This window comes from Cryptotermes secundus, unplaced genomic scaffold, assembly GCF_002891405.2.
Source record: "Cryptotermes secundus unplaced genomic scaffold, Csec_1.0 scaffold296, whole genome shotgun sequence".
In the NCBI taxonomy this organism is placed as follows: domain Eukaryota; kingdom Metazoa; phylum Arthropoda; class Insecta; order Blattodea; family Kalotermitidae; genus Cryptotermes; species Cryptotermes secundus.
Genome location: NW_019737985.1, coordinates 322,605 through 343,787, shown reverse-complemented (window position 1 = coordinate 343,787; position 21,183 = coordinate 322,605). Strand labels below are relative to the sequence as shown.

The following is a 21,183-nucleotide window of genomic DNA, read 5'->3' as shown; positions in this document are numbered from 1 at the left end:
TGTGACATGTTGAGCTATGGATGACGCCCCTCCCCCCCACCGCCTGCCGTGATGCGCCGAGCGAAGCCGAAGTGAGCCGAAGTTAGCCGAGTCCTAGCATCCTGGTCGCTAGGCAACGCGAGTCAACAGCGATGACGTCACCAAGTGTACCGCGGGTTGCTAGGGCAGCACGGGTAAACAGGATTGCGAGAGACGACGGTGGTAACAGCGGTTACTACCGCTAGCGTTACTAGCAACACAGCGCCAGGCAACAAGGGTGCTTATTACGTGGCCGTTTTCTGTATTGTCCGATCGAGGCTACATGAGGAGCAGCGAAGGCTATTCAGAGTTAGTCCTGGAGCTACCTACGAGAGAGTCTTCGAGCTACAGTTAGTTCTGAGTTAGCCAGCAACCAGTCAGTTGTACTGTGACAGTCAGCCAGTCAGTGCATTACCAACGAGTTCTCAGTTCGCAAGTTACGAGCTACAGACGCGTGTGCGATAACCAGTGATAACCAGTTATATCTGGAGTGGGTAATTCAGGGAGACTTGTATAGCTCCCGCGTTATTAATACGTGAAGACTCTTGAAGATAGTGTTAAGAGATTTTGTTGTAGGGTTTGTAAAGTGTGGAAACCCGTAGTATTGTGATAATTAATTGTAGCCGTTATTTGAAGATTGTTAAATAAACCAATTAACCATCTCTACGGCGTCTTCAGTAACGAAACACGTTACAATATATTTCCACTCCAGAGGACAGCAGTTATCAGTGACCGATTGGATTATAACACTTGGGGATGTCTGAAAACAGGGTTCTGATGAGAATATTTGCAACTAAAAAAGGAAGTGGCATGAGACTGGAGAGAAGCACATAATGGAGACTTTAATAATTTTACTCAACCAAATATTATTTGGGTAATAAAACTAAGGAAGATTTGATGGGCGGAACATGCAACATGAATGGATAAGATGAGAAATATATACTGAATTTTAGAAATAGTTTATGGTTGGAAACGGAGCCTAGTGGCTGGCTCTTGTGAACGCTATATTAAGCCTTCAGGCTGCGTAATCTTCAAGCATTTCCGACCAGTTGGTCACATATCAGCATCTGGCCTCTTACTCTTTAAATAATTAGTGAGTCCGTCATTTCTATTGGCAATATATCCAGTTTCTACGCCCAGAATCGCTCTATATAAAACATGTGTCCTTTGTCTAACCAGAAGGCTCTGTCACTGTTAAGTAGTAGAAACAGTTTGTCTTCCAAATGGTTAATAGGACGTTACTTCTAGTGGAAAGCTGTGCTATCTCCATGCAGCGAATTACTTTAAGTACAATAACTATCCCTCAACTATGCAGAAGTTGCTGTAATTCTGTCTACTAAAAAGAAAAGAAAGCATAGACATTGCCACTTCACAACATTTAATAATAGACGGTTCACGCAATTGCATGTAACAAGTGAAATTAAAGGGGGCATCTATTGGCTTGTATTGAAATCTTCAATCAGAATTTCGTATTAGGTCCTGTAAATGTATAACATGATCGTAATTTTCTGCCGGCCAATAACTCTTAATGCAAGAAATTGTCTGGAAATAAAGATCGTTTCTGAATCGTTCCAGTTTCATTACTGGAGGAAATTGGAGCCTGTGGTACGGGTGAGTACACTTATTTATACTGTGGAGCCGGATGGTCTTTCTTCAAATTGGCCATGAGCTCGGGGGAGAGGGCAAAGGGAAAAAATCTGTACTTTGGACACTGTTAAATTTTTCGTGCTAACTGAACATACTTCATATGTGTATTAAAAGACACAAAATAATGTGATTGATAATTAATTCTGACATGATATCCTGAACTTTGATTTTGTGAGAGATGAGTGGATCCAACCCCACAATATCTTATCCAGTAAATTCGTAAGTAGCGGTAAGTATGAGTTTCAATAACCCTGTAACTTACAATTTTGTATATATCTCAGTTTTCTTGCCATAAAACTATAGTTCTTTCTTGTGTATGAGAAGGTAAGAAACAACAAAATTAAGTGTTACAAATAGCATTTGAACAATGTCGCGAGCCAGTCTGAATATTTCACAGCCCCAGTATTCTCACACTTGCAATTGGTACTCGCTGAGTATGAGGCTGAACAGTCCCCTGAATCTTGAAACTGCAGAGAAGAGAAATCTCTAACTTCTGCTGGAAAGCAAACCGCTATTTCCCGGTCGTCCAGCCCGTAGCCTAATGACATTCCAAGTTCCATTCGAAATAAACCTATAGTTTCTACCAATTTTTACGTTTTGTTTGCACACAGTGAATAACGAGAAAGCCGTTTTTGTCCACACATTTCAGCATGGAATTATTAGATGGCTTTCGATGAAAGATGGTACTGGGGATTTTATGTCAAAAGCAAACTCTATAAGATCACAAGACACTGTGACGTCCGGAGATCTACTATCGTGACTGAAGGTGTTCGTGGTTTCCCAGTCTCCGAGTAAATTCTCAGATAATCTTGAAAGAACCAAGGCATGTGTGTTAGCACATTTGTGGGAGTTCAATTCCCAGCAGAGACTTTTTTTTTTTTCCATACAGCGACAAGACTGTTTCTGGGGCCCACCTAGCTCCACATACGACAAATATCGTGGGCCCTATTAAGGGGGGAAAAGAAAGGCCGAAGAATGATTGTCACCACACACTTCAGTCTAGTAAATTTTAAAAATACGTGGAAAAATACATACCTTCCTCCATAGGTCTTCATGTCGTGGAGTGTGGTTACGTAAAGCAGTTCTTCTCAACCGCCGGGCCGCGGCCCAGTAGTGGGCTGTGGCATCAATTATACTGGGCCGCGAGAGGCTCTTCTGGAATTTGTCATTTTCATTTTCTAAGCATTTTTCATGAATAAATATTTTATAGTGGAAATATTCTGAGGAGAATAATATTTGTGTCGAGAAGCTCAGACACAGAACACCTAAATCTGTGTAGCAAATGTCAGTGACCAAGCCGCATATTTTTAAACATGGAAGTATTCATGAATGATCAGGAATTTTCAGACATCCAAATCTTTCAGCATTCGGGAAAGGCAATACCAATGTTTATGACCAGTCATAAAAATTGCCTGCAAGCCGGTTACAACAATGGGCGGCATATCCTCTGTTCTCAGAACTGAGCGAAATAACATCTGTGTTGCAAATGTCAGTGACCAATCAGCAAGGAAGTACAAAGAAACTGTTTCCACTGAAATTGAAAATCAAGGCAGTCTGTATCCACTTCTCAAATCTAGTAATACTGAATACTATTTCTTCGCAAGTTCGCATTACAGTATGTAAGTGCTTGTTTCGAAACCTGAGTGATTTAAATTTTAATATGAATAAGGGACAGGGGACTTTGTTTAAGTTTGATGTTAAGAAATCTCGTATTGAAGGTGTTTGTCACGCAACAAGTAGTGATTCATCCATCTCGAGCCTACATAGCGATCTCCAGAATGTACAAAATGAAGGGAAAACCACCAGCACACAGAAGAAGAAGTCTGCATCCATTCGTAAGTACATGGACAGCTACTTAAAATTTGGTTTCATACAATGCCCTAACACTGACCAATTGCCACGACCCCAATGTGTCATTTGTGCTACTGCTCTGGGAAATGAAGCTATGAAGCCATCGCGACTTACCCGACATCTCAACACAAGACATTCCGATCTAGGCAACAAACCCATTGAATTCTTTATGCGTAAAAGAGATGCACTTAAAGTAGAAAAGAACATTATTTACCAAGCTTCAATCACTGACACTTCACTTCTGATGGCATCCTATTTAATATCACTACAGATAGCTAAATGTAAAAAACCATATTCCATTGGGGAAGAACTCATTAAGCCTTCTTTGACTACTGCTTGTAATGAAGTATTAGGCCAGTCTGCGGCAAGTAAAATGAAAGACATCCCATTGTCGAATGATACAGTTGGTAGGCAGATATTTGATGTGGCAGGAGATACAGAAACGCAAGTCATTGAAAAAATTAAAAAATCGAAATTGTTTGCATTACAACTGGATGAATCTACAGATATTCAGAACAGCAACATTTCACTTGCGTATGTACAATATATTGACCATGATGAGAGTGACACGAAGGAAGACATTTTAAGTGTTTCTGAATTACCTACGCACACTACCAGCAGTGAAATTTTCAAAGTTTTAAATGGTTTCATTGAAGAGAGAGGTCTCAAATGGAAAAATTGCGTTGGAGTTTGCACTGACGGTGCTGTCTTCCAGGTAGAAATTCAGGTTTGGTCACTAAAATTAAGGATATGGCGGGCAATAACTTAGTGTCAACACATTGCTATATTCATAGGCAAAACCTGGCCTCCAAAAAAATGGCACCTGAGCTTAATGAAGTCCTGTCACAATCTGTTAAGATTATTAATTATATTATATATGCTTTAAATACAACCTGTTAAAAGCATTGTGCGATGAAATGGGCTGCGATCATCAAAATCTTCTTTTCCATTCGGAAGTTCGTTTGTTGTCCCGCAGTTAAGTTCTCAAGAGGTTATATGAACTCCGAAAGGAAGTTGAGCTCTTTCTAATTGATAAGAAAGGTAACCTGTCCCGTTATTTTCAGGATNCATAGGCAAAACCTGGCCTCCAAAAAAATGGCACCTGAGCTTAATGAAGTCCTGTCACAATCTGTTAAGATTATTAATTATATTATATATGCTTTAAATACAACCTGTTAAAAGCATTGTGCGATGAAATGGGCTGCGATCATCAAAATCTTCTTTTCCATTCGGAAGTTCGTTTGTTGTCCCGCAGTTAAGTTCTCAAGAGGTTATATGAACTCCGAAAGGAAGTTGAGCTCTTTCTAATTGATAAGAAAGGTAACCTGTCCCGTTATTTTCAGGATAGAAATGGGTAGCCAGGCTGGTGTATCTCAGTGACATATTTTCTTACACGGACGAGTTGAATTTAAAACTTCAAGGTCCAGATACAGCAATATTTGATGCGTGGAACAAGATCGAATCATTCAAAAAGAAACTCAAACTCTGGCTTAATATGACTGCAGAAGGAAACAATGAAATGTTTCAGTTGTACTCAGATTATATTATGGAAACAGATGATTTTTATTTACAGAATTCAGTTTCAGATATTATTGCAGCCCACTTGAAGATGATGATGTCGTTTGAAAAATATTATCCCGAACATGAGGATCCCTGGAGGCAAAATATGTGGATTGTGAACCCTTTTGTTGAACACAAAGAGACAGCCCTTTCCCATTAAGAAACCCTTCAACTTATTGAATTATCATCAGACAAAGGACTGGAAAGTACTTTTAATACTAAGGGTAATTCGAAATTCTGGATAAGAATGAAAAATGAATATCCAAATTTACATGAAATAGCAGTGAGGTTTCTTCTTTGTTTTCCCATCACATATCTATGTGAAACTACATTTTCTGCCATGACTGTTCTTAAAACGAAACAGAGGAACTGTCTGCAACTTTCTGACTGTCTCCATTTGGCTCTCACTTCAGTTCATCCCAGAATTAATAAGCTAACGGACGGAAAACAGAAACATAAGTCTCACTAGCCTAACTAAAACCTTCCAAACTCAGTTGTGATAAAAGAAACTGGCTAGTTTTTATTAAGTGAAACTCCAGAGTAGGTGTTTTTACTTAACTGAGAATGGAAATACATTCATTGACTGAAGCTAATTTTTATTAAGGGAAACGTCTGAGTAGGTGTTTTCACTCAGTTAACTTTCCAATAACTTATAATTGCTGTGTTAAAGTGCTGTGTCTTTAAAATAAAAATATTAATTAGTGTTGGAAGTTGTGTTTAGAATTGGGAGATTCATACATTTTTATTTGTCAAATTACATATTTTACATATATAATTATTTGGCGTGTGTATGTAATAATAAGTGGTTCGCCTGCAAGTTGACATCCTTGTGCTTCTTCCCCTACTCAGCTGACTTCTATGGTGAGTTACAATGCATAAATATTTTTCTCACTGCCGTTTCTTTCAAACCAACATCATTAAAATCAATTTAATAATACAGTAATCAATTTTACGCTGAATAACATAAGTTTTTGGTGATCAGCATTGGATATGTCAATGAAAATTAGCGCACAGTAATTTAATGATGTTGGTCTGAGGAAACTACAAAATGCTACAAGATTTCATTAGTCCAGTGATTGATAACTAATTTAAATGTAATTTTATGTTTGTCAACATGCCACATCGTATACATAAGTGTACTAATACTCTTTATGGTTATGCTATAATTAATTACTAATATTATGTTAGCTTAATGCATGAACTTTAACAAAACTGGAAAGGTATTTACGAGTAAATTTGTTGGGACTGGGTCCTCGTCTTATAAAAAAAAGAACTTACTGGGCCGCGGTCTCATAAAGGTTGAGAACCACTGACGTAAAGGGACTACTTTATTAGGCATAAAATCATGTCGATTGATTTCTTACAGGTCCTTTCATTACCGATAAGCATCATGTGTTTTGCAAATTTAAAGCTTTCGTTTGCATTAATAAACAATATGTTGATAAATAGGGGTCAATTATAGACTCTTGACTGCGAGAAATTTTGTAATCTGAGGTTGTTTAGAGTCGTATGAGGTGGGAAGATGGTCAGGAATGGTCAATGGATAGGACTATTGAAGGGGATGGCAGTGGCTTATTGTGATAGAGAGACTAAGGAAAACCACGAAAATAGAGTAGCTCATAAACTAACCAAGATACCAGGCAAGTTGTTTCATGTGGTGGTGTTCTCTGAGTGGCATCCAGAAAGTGCCTGGTTCGAATCTCAGCTGGGACACCGAGTATCCTGACTCAGATTTTCACGATTTTCCTCATTCCATCCACACAAGTTAGGCCACAGCAGCTTCGTTCCACATTCTTTCCAATTCGTTATTCACTGTGAACTGGGCACCTCACATTCTCTAATTCAGGTGTGATTCATCCACAGAACTTGCTTCATATAATTTAATTAATGAAATATTAAAGGCTTTGAATAATAAAATACCAGTTGGAAGCATTTTTTGTGACCTAAATGAAGCCTTTGATTGTGTTAATCATGATGTTCTATTTAAGATTTGAGGCTTTCACGGCGGTGACTATGAAGAAAGCGGTCTTCTGGGATTTGGTCTGCTTTACCGTTTCTCACGGTGTTGTCGCTTGCAGATTTCTTATACTTTTTCTTCTACCCTGAAGATGGGGGCGATACGTTCCTCCGAAACGTCGGTTAACACCACATATACACGGTGCCAAATCCCAGAAGACTGCTTTCTTCATGATGTTCTATTATCTAAATTGAAGTTTTATGGAATAGTAGGAAAAGCTAATGCGTTGCTGGAATCCTACCTTCATGGTATACATCAAAGAGTTGTAACTAATGAGAAGTGCACTCACTCAAGTTGGGGTAAGATTGTCAATGGTGTTCCCCAGGGATCGATCTTAGGTCCCTTATTGTTTCTGTTATGATACGCAAAATATTCTCTTCGCGGATGATACCAATGTTATTGTTAAGAACTTTAATCGTACTGAGTATGAAAACGAACTAAATTTAATATTCAAAAATATAAATGAATGGTTCAAGGCTAACTTACTGACACTGAATCGCGATAAAACGCATTTTATGTATTTCTCAACCAAGAATAAGTAATACAATGGACATACCTGTCATTTATAGTAACAGTGAAATTGCTATATTAAGTTGCTCGGGCTGATGACTGATAGTACCCTATCATGGAAAGGCCACATTGACTGGCTCATGTCCAAACTGGGTTCAGCTTTCTATGCAGTTTGGGCTATTAAACCATATGTGTCATTAGAATCAATGAGATCGGTATATTTCCCATATTTTCATTCTATTATGACATATGGCCTGACTTTCTGGGGTAATTCGCCCCTCTGCATCCATATCTTTGGACTACAGAAGAGGGTAATAAGAGTCATCACCAATTCTAGAAGTAGAGATTCTTGTAGGGAGTTGTTTAAGAGACTAAAATGTCTGCCCTTTACTCACAGTACATTTTTTCCATTTTGTTATTTGTGATCAAAAACAAAGATCTATTTTTATCTAATTCTGAGATTCATACAGTCAACACAAGACATAGCAGTAACCTCCATTATCCCTCATGTAACTTAACTGTCTTTCAAAAGGGAACATATTACACGTATTTTGGAATAACAATTTTTAATAAACTTTCACCTAATAAAAAGACAAAGCTCATGAGATTAAAAAATTTAGGTCTGCTGTTAAAAGATTCCTATTTTTAAATTAATTTTATTCATTTGACGAATATTTTAACTGTGACAACAATTAAAGTTTTGAATTTCTTAAGGGTGGTAGTTGATAGCGCTTTATTGTTATAGTTGATGGTTTTTGTTCATGCTGTGTATTGTTAATATTTTTATATGGCTTACTGCTATGACATTAGACAATTGTGATACAGTATGTGATCATGTTTACTCATGTTGACTATTTCTATATCCATTGGTGTTTAACCATATAAGGATTTATGGAATGCTAAATAAATGAATGAATGAATCTCTACATCCACATGCACAGTGGAATTCCTCAAGTATGTAACACAACAGGTAAGGCAGTAATCAAAAGTTATCAACAATGTCGATCTCTGCTGCAGGTGCTGTTCTTTTGTTGGGAAGCGTGGCAATGGACCACAGGCAATTTCTATTGGGAAGAACTGTGACAAATTTGGCATCGTGGTGCATGAGCTGGGTCACGTGGTTGGCTTCTGGCATGAGCACACACGCCCTGACCGTGACGATCACGTCCAGATCGTACGTGAGAACATAATGACTGGTGAGACACAGCCATTTGGCGCACAGAAATTACTTACAGATGAGGCAGGAAGGGGTGAGACAGTCGTTATCTGGGTCTCTTATAACAATCATGGTGGTGATGATATAAGAGTGAAGAACACTGGTGAAATGATAACGGTTAAGGTAAAAACCTTAAATACCTGGAGAAAATCCTATCCAAATAACATGTGATCCACTACATGTCCCATGTGGACTAACCTGGGATTGAACTTGAGCTACTGCAGTGAGAACTTAGTGACCGTCTCAGCTATAGCACAGCAATGTTCATTATATATAGCATATAACTTTTTTGATTTTCAAGGACCTGGTGATCTAGAGTTATTGTACTAGATTTCCGAACCAAGGATCTGCCAACCAAGCCAAGTTCAGGCTGAACTTCAGCTCTTGGCATGGTAGAGTGTTCTGTGAATCTGTCTCTATTAATTCTCTTCATATCTTAAGTATATGCATAAAAGTAACACAATACAGTAAATTTACAATTTCATTCAACGATGTGTATGAAAACAAGCCATCTTTCATGACATGAATTATGCTGATTACAAAAATAGCAGCTAAAATCATAACACTCTTCCATTCTATTACACTTTATTTTTCATGTACAGGACATGAATCTAGTCATGTCTCATTATGCATTTTCTTAAAATGACATTATTTAAATGAGAATAAACTTTGCTAATAAAACAACAAAGGAGAAAATATGTGCAAATACATTGCACATATTTTCTCATATAGAGTTGCCCATGACAATGTTATCACAGAAACAAAACCAGTCACTTCTTGATGGACTGTTTTTGAGAACAACAACGAAAACCATCTGATTGGTAAAGCCAGTTCTGACAAAATCAACATTTCCAATTTTGGCCTCAAATACATGTGAATTAGTTTGCCATTATTAAGTTTTAATTATGGAGATCATTTACAAAATTTTCCAAAATATAATCAAAATAATTAGAGCCATTTTCAAGAAAATCGCCATTTTTGTTTCAGGCTCATTTGAGGGGCCTCTGTTTTTATAGCTGGAATGTTTATATTCACCATGCACCAACCTATGCTGGATGAACTTTTGAATGCTGAATATGAATAAAATATGTCCAACCATTCAGGCACTAGGGCATGTTCAACCCTACAAATATATATATATAAATATATACATACATACATACATACATACATACATACATACATACATACATACATACATACATACATACTAACAGACAGATAGATGATGTACGAAAAATCACTTTTTTGTGTTTAGGTTATCAGAGAACATATAATCCATCCAAATCTCAAGGTAATTTTTTTTCTCTATTGCAGTATTTTCTCTTGTATACAAATCATACGAGAAAGTAAAAATACTACATGAAACAGGCACCCAGTTTTGGCTAAGTACTCAGTCAATTAAATCACGGTGTGATAGATAATTGTTGTGTTGATTAATCAGCATTAAAAAATTATTTAAAACTTACTTTTCTTCATGTTACTCTAACCTAACATAATTTATGTCATTTTTCTGTGAAGTTACTGCAAAAGTAAATGATAAATAAGACATTCATATGGCACTGTTGTACCTTTCTCTAACACGTGTATCATTATTTCAAGGGATAATACAGTTTATTGCTTCTGTGAAATTACCTTTACTGTCAAACCCGAAGAACTACTTTAGAGTGACAATCCATTGTTTTTGGTGTTTTCCGGAAGGCCAGGAGTACAACTTCAACAAGCTGACAGATGAAGAAGTGAATTCCCTGGGTCTGCCTTATGACTATGACTCCATCATGCATTATGCACGTAACACTTTTTCCAAGGTTTGTTACAAGGAGATAGCAAAGTTGTATTTATAAGTAGAACCTACCTTGTGTAACTATTTAATGTTAATGGGGTGATGGAATATTCATTTTTAAAATAAACTGTTAAATTTTGCTATCATCTATATATTAATTGTATGTATTTTGCTGTTATCAGACCAATTAGTTTATTTGTCCCCCTGTACAGTATGCTGTAGTAATTTAAGATAGAAGCGATATTTAATTTATACTACAACATGCTATCTTAGATGTGAAGTGGATTAATGGAAATAAATCAACTGTGAAGGCTGTGTAGTCTTCACTTATTTAGAGTATAACACGGGAGCTATACAAGTGTCACTGAATTACACACTCCCAATACCTTCTCAGTTATCACAAACTCTCACTGATTATCACACATAAAATCTTCTGATCTCATTTAGTTCATCATGGACTTATTGCAGGTAATTATACTGTAATATGTGAACGTCTTGAAATAATTAACAGGACACTATAAAAATTACCTAAGAAATAGATTTCCATAACTCCTCGCATGCTGCCATACTTGTGTCTGACTTTAGTGTATTTGTATATTAATGTCCTGACATTGTGTTAGGGCACATACCTGGACACAATCCTACCACGTGAGAGGTATGCCAATAAGAGACGCCCAGAGATTGGACAACGAATCAGATTGAGTGAAGGGGACATTGCTCAAACTAATCTACTATACAAATGCTTCCGTAAGTAAACTCTTGGTTCATCTGGAGAGCAATAATTAATGCATTTATGTCAAAATCTTCAGAGTTGATTTAAATTTTAAAAGTAATGGTAAAGTTATCTTTTGTTACTAAGTTACTCTTTGCATGTTGTATGTTTATAATGAAGTTTCAGTGCCAGAAAACTATTTTAATTCATTCTCAGAAACTGTTTCTGCAGGACATAAACAATCTTAAGTTTCTTGGTTGCTAAATAAAGATTTTAGTATGCAAAGCCAAATAAAAACATGGTTATAATTATGCAAATTTTACTCATAACAGTTCTTTATTGGCCTTAATGTTAATTTATTGCAAATAGAAATACAAATATATTACTGAAGATACCAGATTTATTTCAGAGCCGATCATAGAAATTGTTGGTAATACTAATATACGCATGTTGTTTCTGTTGTATATGTTGGTAATACTTATATACACATGTCGTACAATCTGACCACATGGCTGTCCCAGTATGGTTCCAGGCAGTGTGGTGGTGAGTTGGTTTTTGTATGCGCACGTGCACGCTAGTGCGTATACCAGATGATATTACTGGATGTAAAAGTGGAAGTGTGTGGATCAAGAAATAAAAACTACAGAAAATAAACGAAAGGTTTTACAACAGGTTATGGGCCCAGGACTCTTCCACTGTGCGTAGTATATAATTAACTGAAGAGTTGTGGATATTCTTGAGTATTATCAAAGATGTCGAATCCAACTGCAACCTTGCCACCGATTGAAAAGCTGGACGGTCGTTTAAATTATTCTGATTGGAAATTCGGAATGATGCTTTATCTCAAAGACTTGGGCATTTGGAACAGTGTAAATGGATACCCTACAGGAGATACTACGACCGAAACACAGAAGACCCAGCATGATGCAACGGCCCTAATAAAGATTGGCCTCATGGTCAAGCCCACTTGTTATCCTATCATTCGTGATGCAGAAACAGCCAAATCTGCGTGGGAAAAGCTTTCTGTAGCTTTTGAGGATGATGGCCTGAATCGAAGATGTCAGTTATTGCGCAAACTGGGACAATTGAGGTTAGAACAGTTTAAAAACTTGACTGAGTATACTCATGCTTTTGTGGACATTGCTGATAAGCTGCGGTCAATGAAGAAACCTCTTGATGACGAATTCGTAGCGGCAATGATGTTGGCAAATTTGCCTGATAGGTTTGAACCAATGAGACAAACCTATGATAATTGTGGTATAACAATTTCTACTGACTTGATTTCCAGAAAATTGCAAGAGTATGATGACACGAACTTACATAGTAAAGAAGATGTGGCTCTTCTGTCTCATGGAAAGGAAAGGTTTCCAAGAAAACCTAAGTGTTGGTTGTGTGGTGAAATTGGCCATGTACGGATGGACTGCCCCAAGAAAGTGCAGAATTCCTCGAAACAGGGAACTAAGAAGAGTTTTTCAAAGCAAGAGGACAAGATGTCAGCTAAGAAAGAGAAGACATCTCGTCGCGAGAATTCCTACTTCGCAGCACGGACATTGGAGACCAATGATGATTCTAGTTGGTATGTCGACTCAGGGGCTACTTCTCATTTGACATCTCGACTGGATTGGTTTAAGAAAGAGAAGGAGATGACTGGAGTAGAAGTGTTCACTACGGGAACAAATAAATTAGAATGTCTAGGATCTGGCTCTGTTCGGGTAAAGTTTAAGAATGATGACTCTATTTCAAATATTAGTAGTGTACTGTATGTTCCAGAAGCCAGAACAAACTTGTTGTCAGTGAGTAAATTGGTTGATAAAGGACATGTTGTTGTGTTTGAGGAATCTGGTTGTAGGATTTATAGTAAACATAATATGTCTATTAAAGGTAATGTTCTAGGTACTGCATCTAAGGTTGGGAATCTGTTCAAAATGGATGTGGAGGAGATGGAACGGGTCAACCTGGCAAAAACTGATAAAGATGAAAATTATCAGCTCTGGCACAAGAGGTTAGGTCATATTAATCCAACCAGTATGAAGATAGCTAAAAATGGAGTATGTGAAGGTATTTGTTTTAATGACACTGTACCGGATACATGTATATCTTGTATAAAAGGCAAGTTTGCAAAGAAACCATTTAGGGCACGTAAGAGTAAAGCAAAAGGATTACTGGACGTAATCCACTCAGATTTATGTGGACCTATGGAAGTTGAGTCCTGGAATGGAGCTAAGTATATTCTTACCTTTACTGATGAATTCTCTAGAAAGGTTTTTGTATATTTCATAAAGTCTAAGAGTGAAGTGTTTACTGTTTTTTGTAATTTCAAGGCTCTTGTTGAGAATCAAGTTGGGAAGACTATTAAAGCCCTACGAACTGATAATGGTGGGGAATATATTTCTAAACATTTCTCTGATTATCTTGAGCAAAATGGGATAGAGCATCATGTGACAGTACCTTATAATCCTCAACAAAATGGATTAGCCGAAAGGGTTAATCGTAGTCTTTGTGAGATGGCCAGATGTCTGATGAGTGAAGCAAAGTGTAATAAGCGAATGTGGGCAGAAGCCATCAATACGGCAACTTACATTAAAAATAGGGTTCCACACAAAGCTTTGATAAATAAGACGCCACAGGAATGCTGGTCTGGGGAAAAGACTAATGTATCCCATTTTAAAGTATTTGGATGTGTGGCATACATGCATGTACCAAAGGAAAATAGGCTTAAATGGGATTCTAAATCGAAGGGGATGTGTTTTGTAGGATACTGTGAGAAGTCTGGAAACTACAGACTGATTGATCTGTCCAACCCTAAATCGGTAATATTTGCACGAGATGTCATTTTCTTGGAAAATGTAAGGGCTAGTGTAGATGAAGAGAATGTAAATGCATCTACTGATTTCATCAAGCCTAGCTATTTTGGGTCTGAGATCTCTGATAGTGGGGATCAACCTGATGCAGAAAAAGTATTAGATGACTCTACTGTAAATCTGAATGAGAGTGATCATACTCCGGTTGCATCTGTATTAAGTGATGCTGAAACTGATGATGTACTTGCAGTTCCTGTACAACAGGTTGAGAATGAACCAGGTACAATGATGAGGGTTAGACGCCCACCATTGTGGTTGCAGGATTATGAAACTAATTTCATGACTGTTGAAAGTTTTGTTGACAACTGTCCAGATTCATATTCAAGTGCTGTTAGAGGACCTGATAAAAATAATTGGAAAAGGGCAATGAAAGAGGAGTATGATGCACTCATTCAGAATAATACATGGAATCTAGTAGAGCTGCCCAAAGGTAAGAAAGCTATCTCATGTAAGTGGGTGTATGTAGTTAAAAAGGACTTACAGAGTGATCCCAAATACAAGGCACGCTTAGTTGCTAGAGGTTTTTCTCAAATTGATGGGATTGACTATAATGAGACTTATTCACCAGTTTTTGGAAGGTCTGTAATAAGATTTTTGTTAGCCTTGACTGTTGAGTTAAATTTGAAGATGTATAGTCTTGATATTTGCACAGCCTTCTTGAATGGAGAATTAGAAGAAGAAATATACATGACTCAGCCTGAGGGTTTTACTGTTGAAGGATTGGAAAATAAAGTTTGTCTATTAAACAAAGCTTTGTATGGATTGAAGCAAGCTTCACGTACATGGAATACTACTATTACTAAAGAGTTGGTAACTCTTGGTTATGAAGTTTCTGTTAATGAGCCATGTATGTTTTACAGAAAGATGGATGATTCATTTACTGTTTTAGCATTATATGTTGATGATTTCTTAATTGTAACCAATGATATCTCTGAAAAAGAAAGACTTGTAAAGAAACTAGGATCTAAGTTCAGATTAAAAGATCTTGGAGAAACTAAGTACTTGTTAGGTATGAGAATTAGGAAAAGGAATGGAAGTATTTATGTAGATCAAGAGGAATACATATGCAAGATACTGGAAAAGTTTGCCATGATAAACTGTAAAAATGTATCTACACCTCTTCCTACTGGTTGTAAGCTAGACAGAAACAATTCTGATAAGTTAAGTGAGATTTTCTCTTATCAAAGTTTGGTTGGCTGCCTCAATTACTTAGCTCTTATAGCAAGACCTGACATTGCTTTTGCAGCCAGTTTCCTAGGTCAATACAATTCTTGTGCCACGGCTGAACATTGGAAATGTGCCAAGCATGTATTGCGTTATCTAAGAAAAACTAAGGACCTGTGTTTGGTGTATTCTAAGACAGGAAAATCCATTGTTGGGTACTCTGACTCAGATTATGCTAATGGAGAAGATAGGAAGTCTTACTCGGGAAACATTTTTGAATTAGCAAATGGACCTATTTCTTGGGAGGCAAAGAAGCAGAAAAGTGTTGCACTTTCTACTACTGAGTCTGAATATATTGCTCTAAGTGAGGCTTGTAAGAAGGGTGTCTTTCTCAGAAAAATGTTGATGGAACTATTAAATGATGACTCTCCAATTTTGATGAATGTTGACAATCAAAGTTGTATCAAGTTAGCCTCAAATCCAGTATTTCATTCCAGATGTAAACACATCGATGTACGATATCATTATGTAAGAGAGGTAGTACAGAATGGATTGATTGATCTTGAATATGTGCCTACAGAAATTATGAAGGCCGATATAATGACGAAGAGTTTACCTAAGGTGAAGCATGAATATTTGCTAGATGCATTGGGCATGAAACCTTTTGATTGTATAAATTGAATTTATGTGCCCATGTGATTGTACCATAATATTTTGGTTATTATTATTATTTAATTTACATGCTGTGATTACGGGGGAATGTTGATAATACTAATATACGCATGTTGTTTCTGTTGTATATGTTGGTAATACTTATATATGCGTGTCGTACAATCTGACCACATGGCTGTCCCAGTATGGTTCCAGGCAGTGTGGTGGTAAATTGGTTTTTCGTATGCGCACGTGCACGCTAGTGCGTATACCAGATGATATTACTGGATGTAAAAGTGGAAGTGTGTGGATCAAGAAATAAAAACTACAGAAAATAAACAAAAGGTTTTACAACATAAATCACACTGTAAGGAGACACAATTCTTTTTATGCTTCAATAAATATTATCTCTATTGAAAAATGTGTATATCAAGATGAGATTTATATTTTGTCCCATTCCATTATCTGTTTTTTGAGAAGCATATAAAGTTTGGTTTGGACTGCACGTAAAAATAGTGGTTATATTCACCAAAAAACTTCAGTTGTAAATCTTACAAACTAGTTTTCCTCAAAGCCTATCAAGTAATTTTAAAGAGAGAGACATGGTGTCATCAGTAAGGTTTCATATTTGTATTTCATGAAGACACTATTTAGAATGAAAAATTTTGCTGAAATATTTGTATATGACTGAGTAACTATCTCCAAGGACCTGAGTTCTTTTTTCACAAACAACTAGTTGCTCACCCACACAAGAAATTCCCAGTATTTTATGGAAAACAAGGGTTTATTACTGTGTTCAGTTCTCTCTGTCCGGAGCCAGATGAATTCAGTCCACATCTTCCCATCCTATTTATTTAATATCCATTTTAATATTATCTTCCAACCTATGCCAAGGTCTTCCATGTAGTCTGTTTCTCTCATGTTTTTTTGTAGCAAAACTTTGTGTGCACTTCTTTCTCTTACATGGTACATAACTTACCCATTGAATCAGTACAAATAATGAAGCTCCTCAATATGCAGTTTTCTCCTGCCTCGTCTTGCTTCATCCAAAGATTTGTACATAAATACACGTATAAATAATTTTTTTTAATATCTCAAAAAAAATAATGTTACTGCTTGTAGATCACAGCTACTAACAAAGAGAGAAAGAAAAAATAAAGATATTGGCACAAAGAATTGGTATACAATAGATACATCCATACAATACTGTCTCTAGGATAAGCATTAAAATGAATGCTGTACAGTGTTTCAAGTACATGATTAAGCTAACACTATGTGGACAACATGAAAGACCTTCATTTAACTCAAGTTGAAATTCAAGGATTGAAAGAAGAATTACAGGAATAGAGTTAATTATAAATGTATACAACTATTTGATTATTCATGTAACCAACACTTTTTCAACTGCTTCGGTTATGTAGCATGAAATGAAATTGTGATTGTGAGTACTGAACTCAAAACGGTGAGGGAGGAAGTGATCATGACCAATCTTAATGTACTATCTTAGTACAGGACTTGAAGGGCTAAGGAAAACTACAGGAATCCCTTAGTCAAGATAATGGCTCTGGCCCAGATTCAAACTCAGCTTGGTAAAACCCCCATTTAATGTTTTCCCATATTTAAATTTCAGTACTCAATGTTTCAGGTTGTGGAAGGACATATCAAGAGAATTCAGCCACATTCTCATCACCATCACATCCCAATTCAAGTCCACCAGTAGAGGGTGAACGCTGTGAATGGCGTATCACAGCTACACATGGAGAGCGTATCGTGCTCAATATCACTGAAATGGACATCTATGAAAGTGACAACTGCCGCACTGATTACATCGAGGTTCGCGATGGCTACTGGCACAGATCACCTCTCCTTGGTGCGTGAACCTACCATTGCTGCTTCTTGCAATTTTCTCAGTTTATTATAGTGGTTCCAGCTGAAGTGACCTGCTAGTTACTTGTGTTTACAGGACGATACTGTGGTAGTAATCGCGTCAATATCCCAGTCATCTCAAATGGGAGTCGAATGTTAGTGACCTACATAACATCCACTCGCCAGAATGGCCATCGTGGATTTACAGCAAATTATGAAGGTAAATTAAACTACTTTTAACAAGCAAACTTGAATGCATCTTGCTTCCAAAGGTTCAGCACCCTTGCTTCATATTTGTGAGGTTTTGAAATGAAATCTTTGGTCAAAAGGCCAGGTTTCCTGTTCAAGGCTCTCTTGATTTTTGCAGCCCCTTAAAGCACATGATGAATCAGTATTGTGACATGATAACTGATGAAGGCTACAATATAATATTATTGTCCCTGTGATTAATTAAGTAATTAAGTAAGATGCTGGCACTGGATGGGAGTGAGTGGTCATATTTGTGTCCCAGCTGCTTTACCCCAAAGAAAGGAGCTCCTGGTATCAATTATACAGGATGCTGTGTGGGCCCCAGTGCCAGTCTGGACACTATGGGGAAGAGAAAAATCTCTTTCCCCTGCCAGGAATAAAACCCCTGCCATCCAGCCTGTAGCCCATTGCTGTACCAACTGAGCTATCTCAGCTGTCTTAAAAGACTGTTACTAATGCAGTATTTTATAAAATGCATGAGAATTTACCATACATTGGTAACAGAAATAATAAACTGATCTGTTCGGTATAAAAACAAATAAAACTCTAGTTAACTACGTGATATAGGTTCTTCCTTTGAGTACTTGATAATTATTTTGATGGTCACCAAATATCCTGTTTTATAAAGTAGATGTAGGGTTGCAGACTATGTTGATTTGTTTTATATCTTGGTATCTATGTTTTAAACAATTGGAGCAGTATTCATGTTTTACCATGATCTTCTTGGTAGCTGTATGTGGAGGTCACTTGATGATGGATGAAGGTCATCTGGAGTCTCCCAATTACCCAGATGATTATCAGGCCAACAAGGAGTGCATATGGAAACTCACTGTGCCAGAAACATACCAAGTGGCTCTAAAATTTGAATCATTTGAGGTATATGTCTAATAATAATTTCTGGGAATCTGCTTCATTATTTTCATGACGAATCGCTGATTTGTTATATTCTTGTGACATCTGAGGTCCCTATGTTGGTGAACAGGAAGATTTATGTGTTCTGCGATGTGATACCACGTGATCAAGTAGATATTTACTAACATTTTGGAGGAACATGTTACTTCCTTCTTCAGGGGAGATGAAGGTAGCATGTTCTCTGAAACATTGGTTAACATCTGTTAGACTGCGTGGCACCATATTTCAGAAGACAGTAATCTTATTTACATTATTGATTTGTGTAACTCTTTGAGTTCAAATGCTGGACAAATTTGACATAGCAAACTTCTGAGTTAATTTGTAGTTAACTGGTAAGTTAATAGTTAAAAACTTAGTTTCTTTAAAATTCTATCTTCAACATTTCAGATGATAATGACAATTTTAGTTAACATAAATACAAATGGAATTAGTCCTTGCTGATGCTCTGGCCACCTTTCACTTCAGAGAAAAAGCCCATCATACCCATTGAGTAGGAATCTATGCATTTCTGAAAACTATTCTTAACATGGTGTGAAAAGAAAAGAATGGCCCTACAAGTCACTCTGGCTGACCAGTTGCCTTATGACTTGGCTGTTACATCTCCTGGATAATGAATAATTAGCTATAATGTTAGGACTATCAATTCATATGTGTACCATAATATTGACAAGTAGCAATGTAGAAACATTACAGTTCACTTATGTTGAACATTGCCTATTGCATGAGCTGAATTTAATATGGAGGGGTTGGACAAAATAATGGAAATATTAAGAAAATTAGAAATAGAATGTGTTTGTGTTGGCCACATTGAAAGAACTTAAGTTGGCCTTGTTTACACACTGTAGTGCTTGTGTAAGTGAATTAGAGATTGTGTTCAGTGACAGTCCATGTGAAATAATAGTAAAATGGGAGACCTTCCCGATTTTAAAAGAGGACAGATTATTGGTGTCCATTTAGCTGGAGCATCTGTCACAAAAACTGCCATGTTATTAGGTGTACTGAGAGTGACAGTTTCTAAGGTTATGTCGACATACATGAATCACTGGAAGACAAGATCAGCAAAGAGGAATAGGGGGTGAAAATCAACATTGACAGAAAGAGATTATTATATATTGAGAAGGACTATTTTGAAAAATCACATAACTGCTGTAGCACAGGTAACAGGACAGCAGAACCGAATATTCACCTTGAAGACTCCGTTTCCACAAAAACTGTCAGATGTGAGCTTCACAAATCCACAGTAGGACTGCAATTCATGAACCTCTGGTGTCATGACCATAAAGCCTGGACATCGAACAAATGGAAACATGCACATGATATGGTCAGATGAGTCGTCCTTCATGATGTTCCCTACATCAGGAAGAGTTTGCGTTTGGAGAACACCCAAGGAAGCCTACAATCCGGAATGCCCGGTTCCAAGAACGAATCACAGGGAAGGTTTTATGATGGTTCTGGCAGCAATATTGTGGTATTCTGCTGGTCCCATTATTACCCTTCATGGCTGAATTACTGCAAGGGAACATGTAGACAGGATGGGTAAGTCTATCCCATAATCCAGCTGTTATTTGTGAACAATGACACAGTTTCCCAAGATGACAGTACCCCATCACACAGCTGGGACTGTTCAGTCATGGTTTGAAGAGCTTGAAGGTGAACTTCAACATGTTCCCTGGCCGGCATAATCACCAGATTTCAACATAATTGAACAACTCTGGTCAATTTTGGAAACTACAGTGGGGAACAGATTCTCATCACCGAAATCTGAAAAGCGATTTGAAGAAGTTCTTCAAGAAGAATGGTATAAAATCCTGCTGGAGACTGTATAAAAGTTGTGCAAATCCATTCCAAGTTGGATTGCGGCTATGTTGAAGGCAAAAGGGGGTTCAACACCACATTAATAAAGAAATGTGTACAGTGTCTGTAGTATTTCCATTATTTTGTCCAATGCCTGTACATGCCATTTTCCCATAATCAGGTGCTACATTCTAGTGGCAGAGATTATACTGATATGATCTGATCTGTGAGGCGAGTAACAATGATCAGTGCAAAACATGTGTAAGGTCATTCCAAAAGGAATTGCTATACTGAAGGCGAAAGTTGGTCCAAAGCCTTATTAATAAAGAAAAGTGTACAGTATCTGTAGTGTTTCCATTATTTTGTCCAATC

General features: G+C 37.1%; 1 protein-coding gene across 10 annotated transcripts in view; it reads left to right on the top strand.

The window, feature by feature from the left end:
* Positions 1-21,183, top strand: part of LOC111870596 (tolloid-like protein 1) — a 181,436-nt gene that overhangs the window by 138,747 nt on the left and 21,506 nt on the right. For all 10 annotated transcript variants that reach the window (XM_023863013.2, XM_023863014.2, XM_033753912.1 and 7 more), the window contains exons 6-11: positions 8,621-8,799; positions 10,521-10,627; positions 11,223-11,349; positions 17,636-17,860; positions 17,954-18,076; positions 18,836-18,981. In XM_023863013.2, coding sequence (XP_023718781.1) covers positions 8,621-8,799; positions 10,521-10,627; positions 11,223-11,349; positions 17,636-17,860; positions 17,954-18,076; positions 18,836-18,981 — 907 coding nt within the window. The remainder of the gene's footprint in view (positions 1-8,620; positions 8,800-10,520; positions 10,628-11,222; positions 11,350-17,635; positions 17,861-17,953; positions 18,077-18,835; positions 18,982-21,183) is intronic.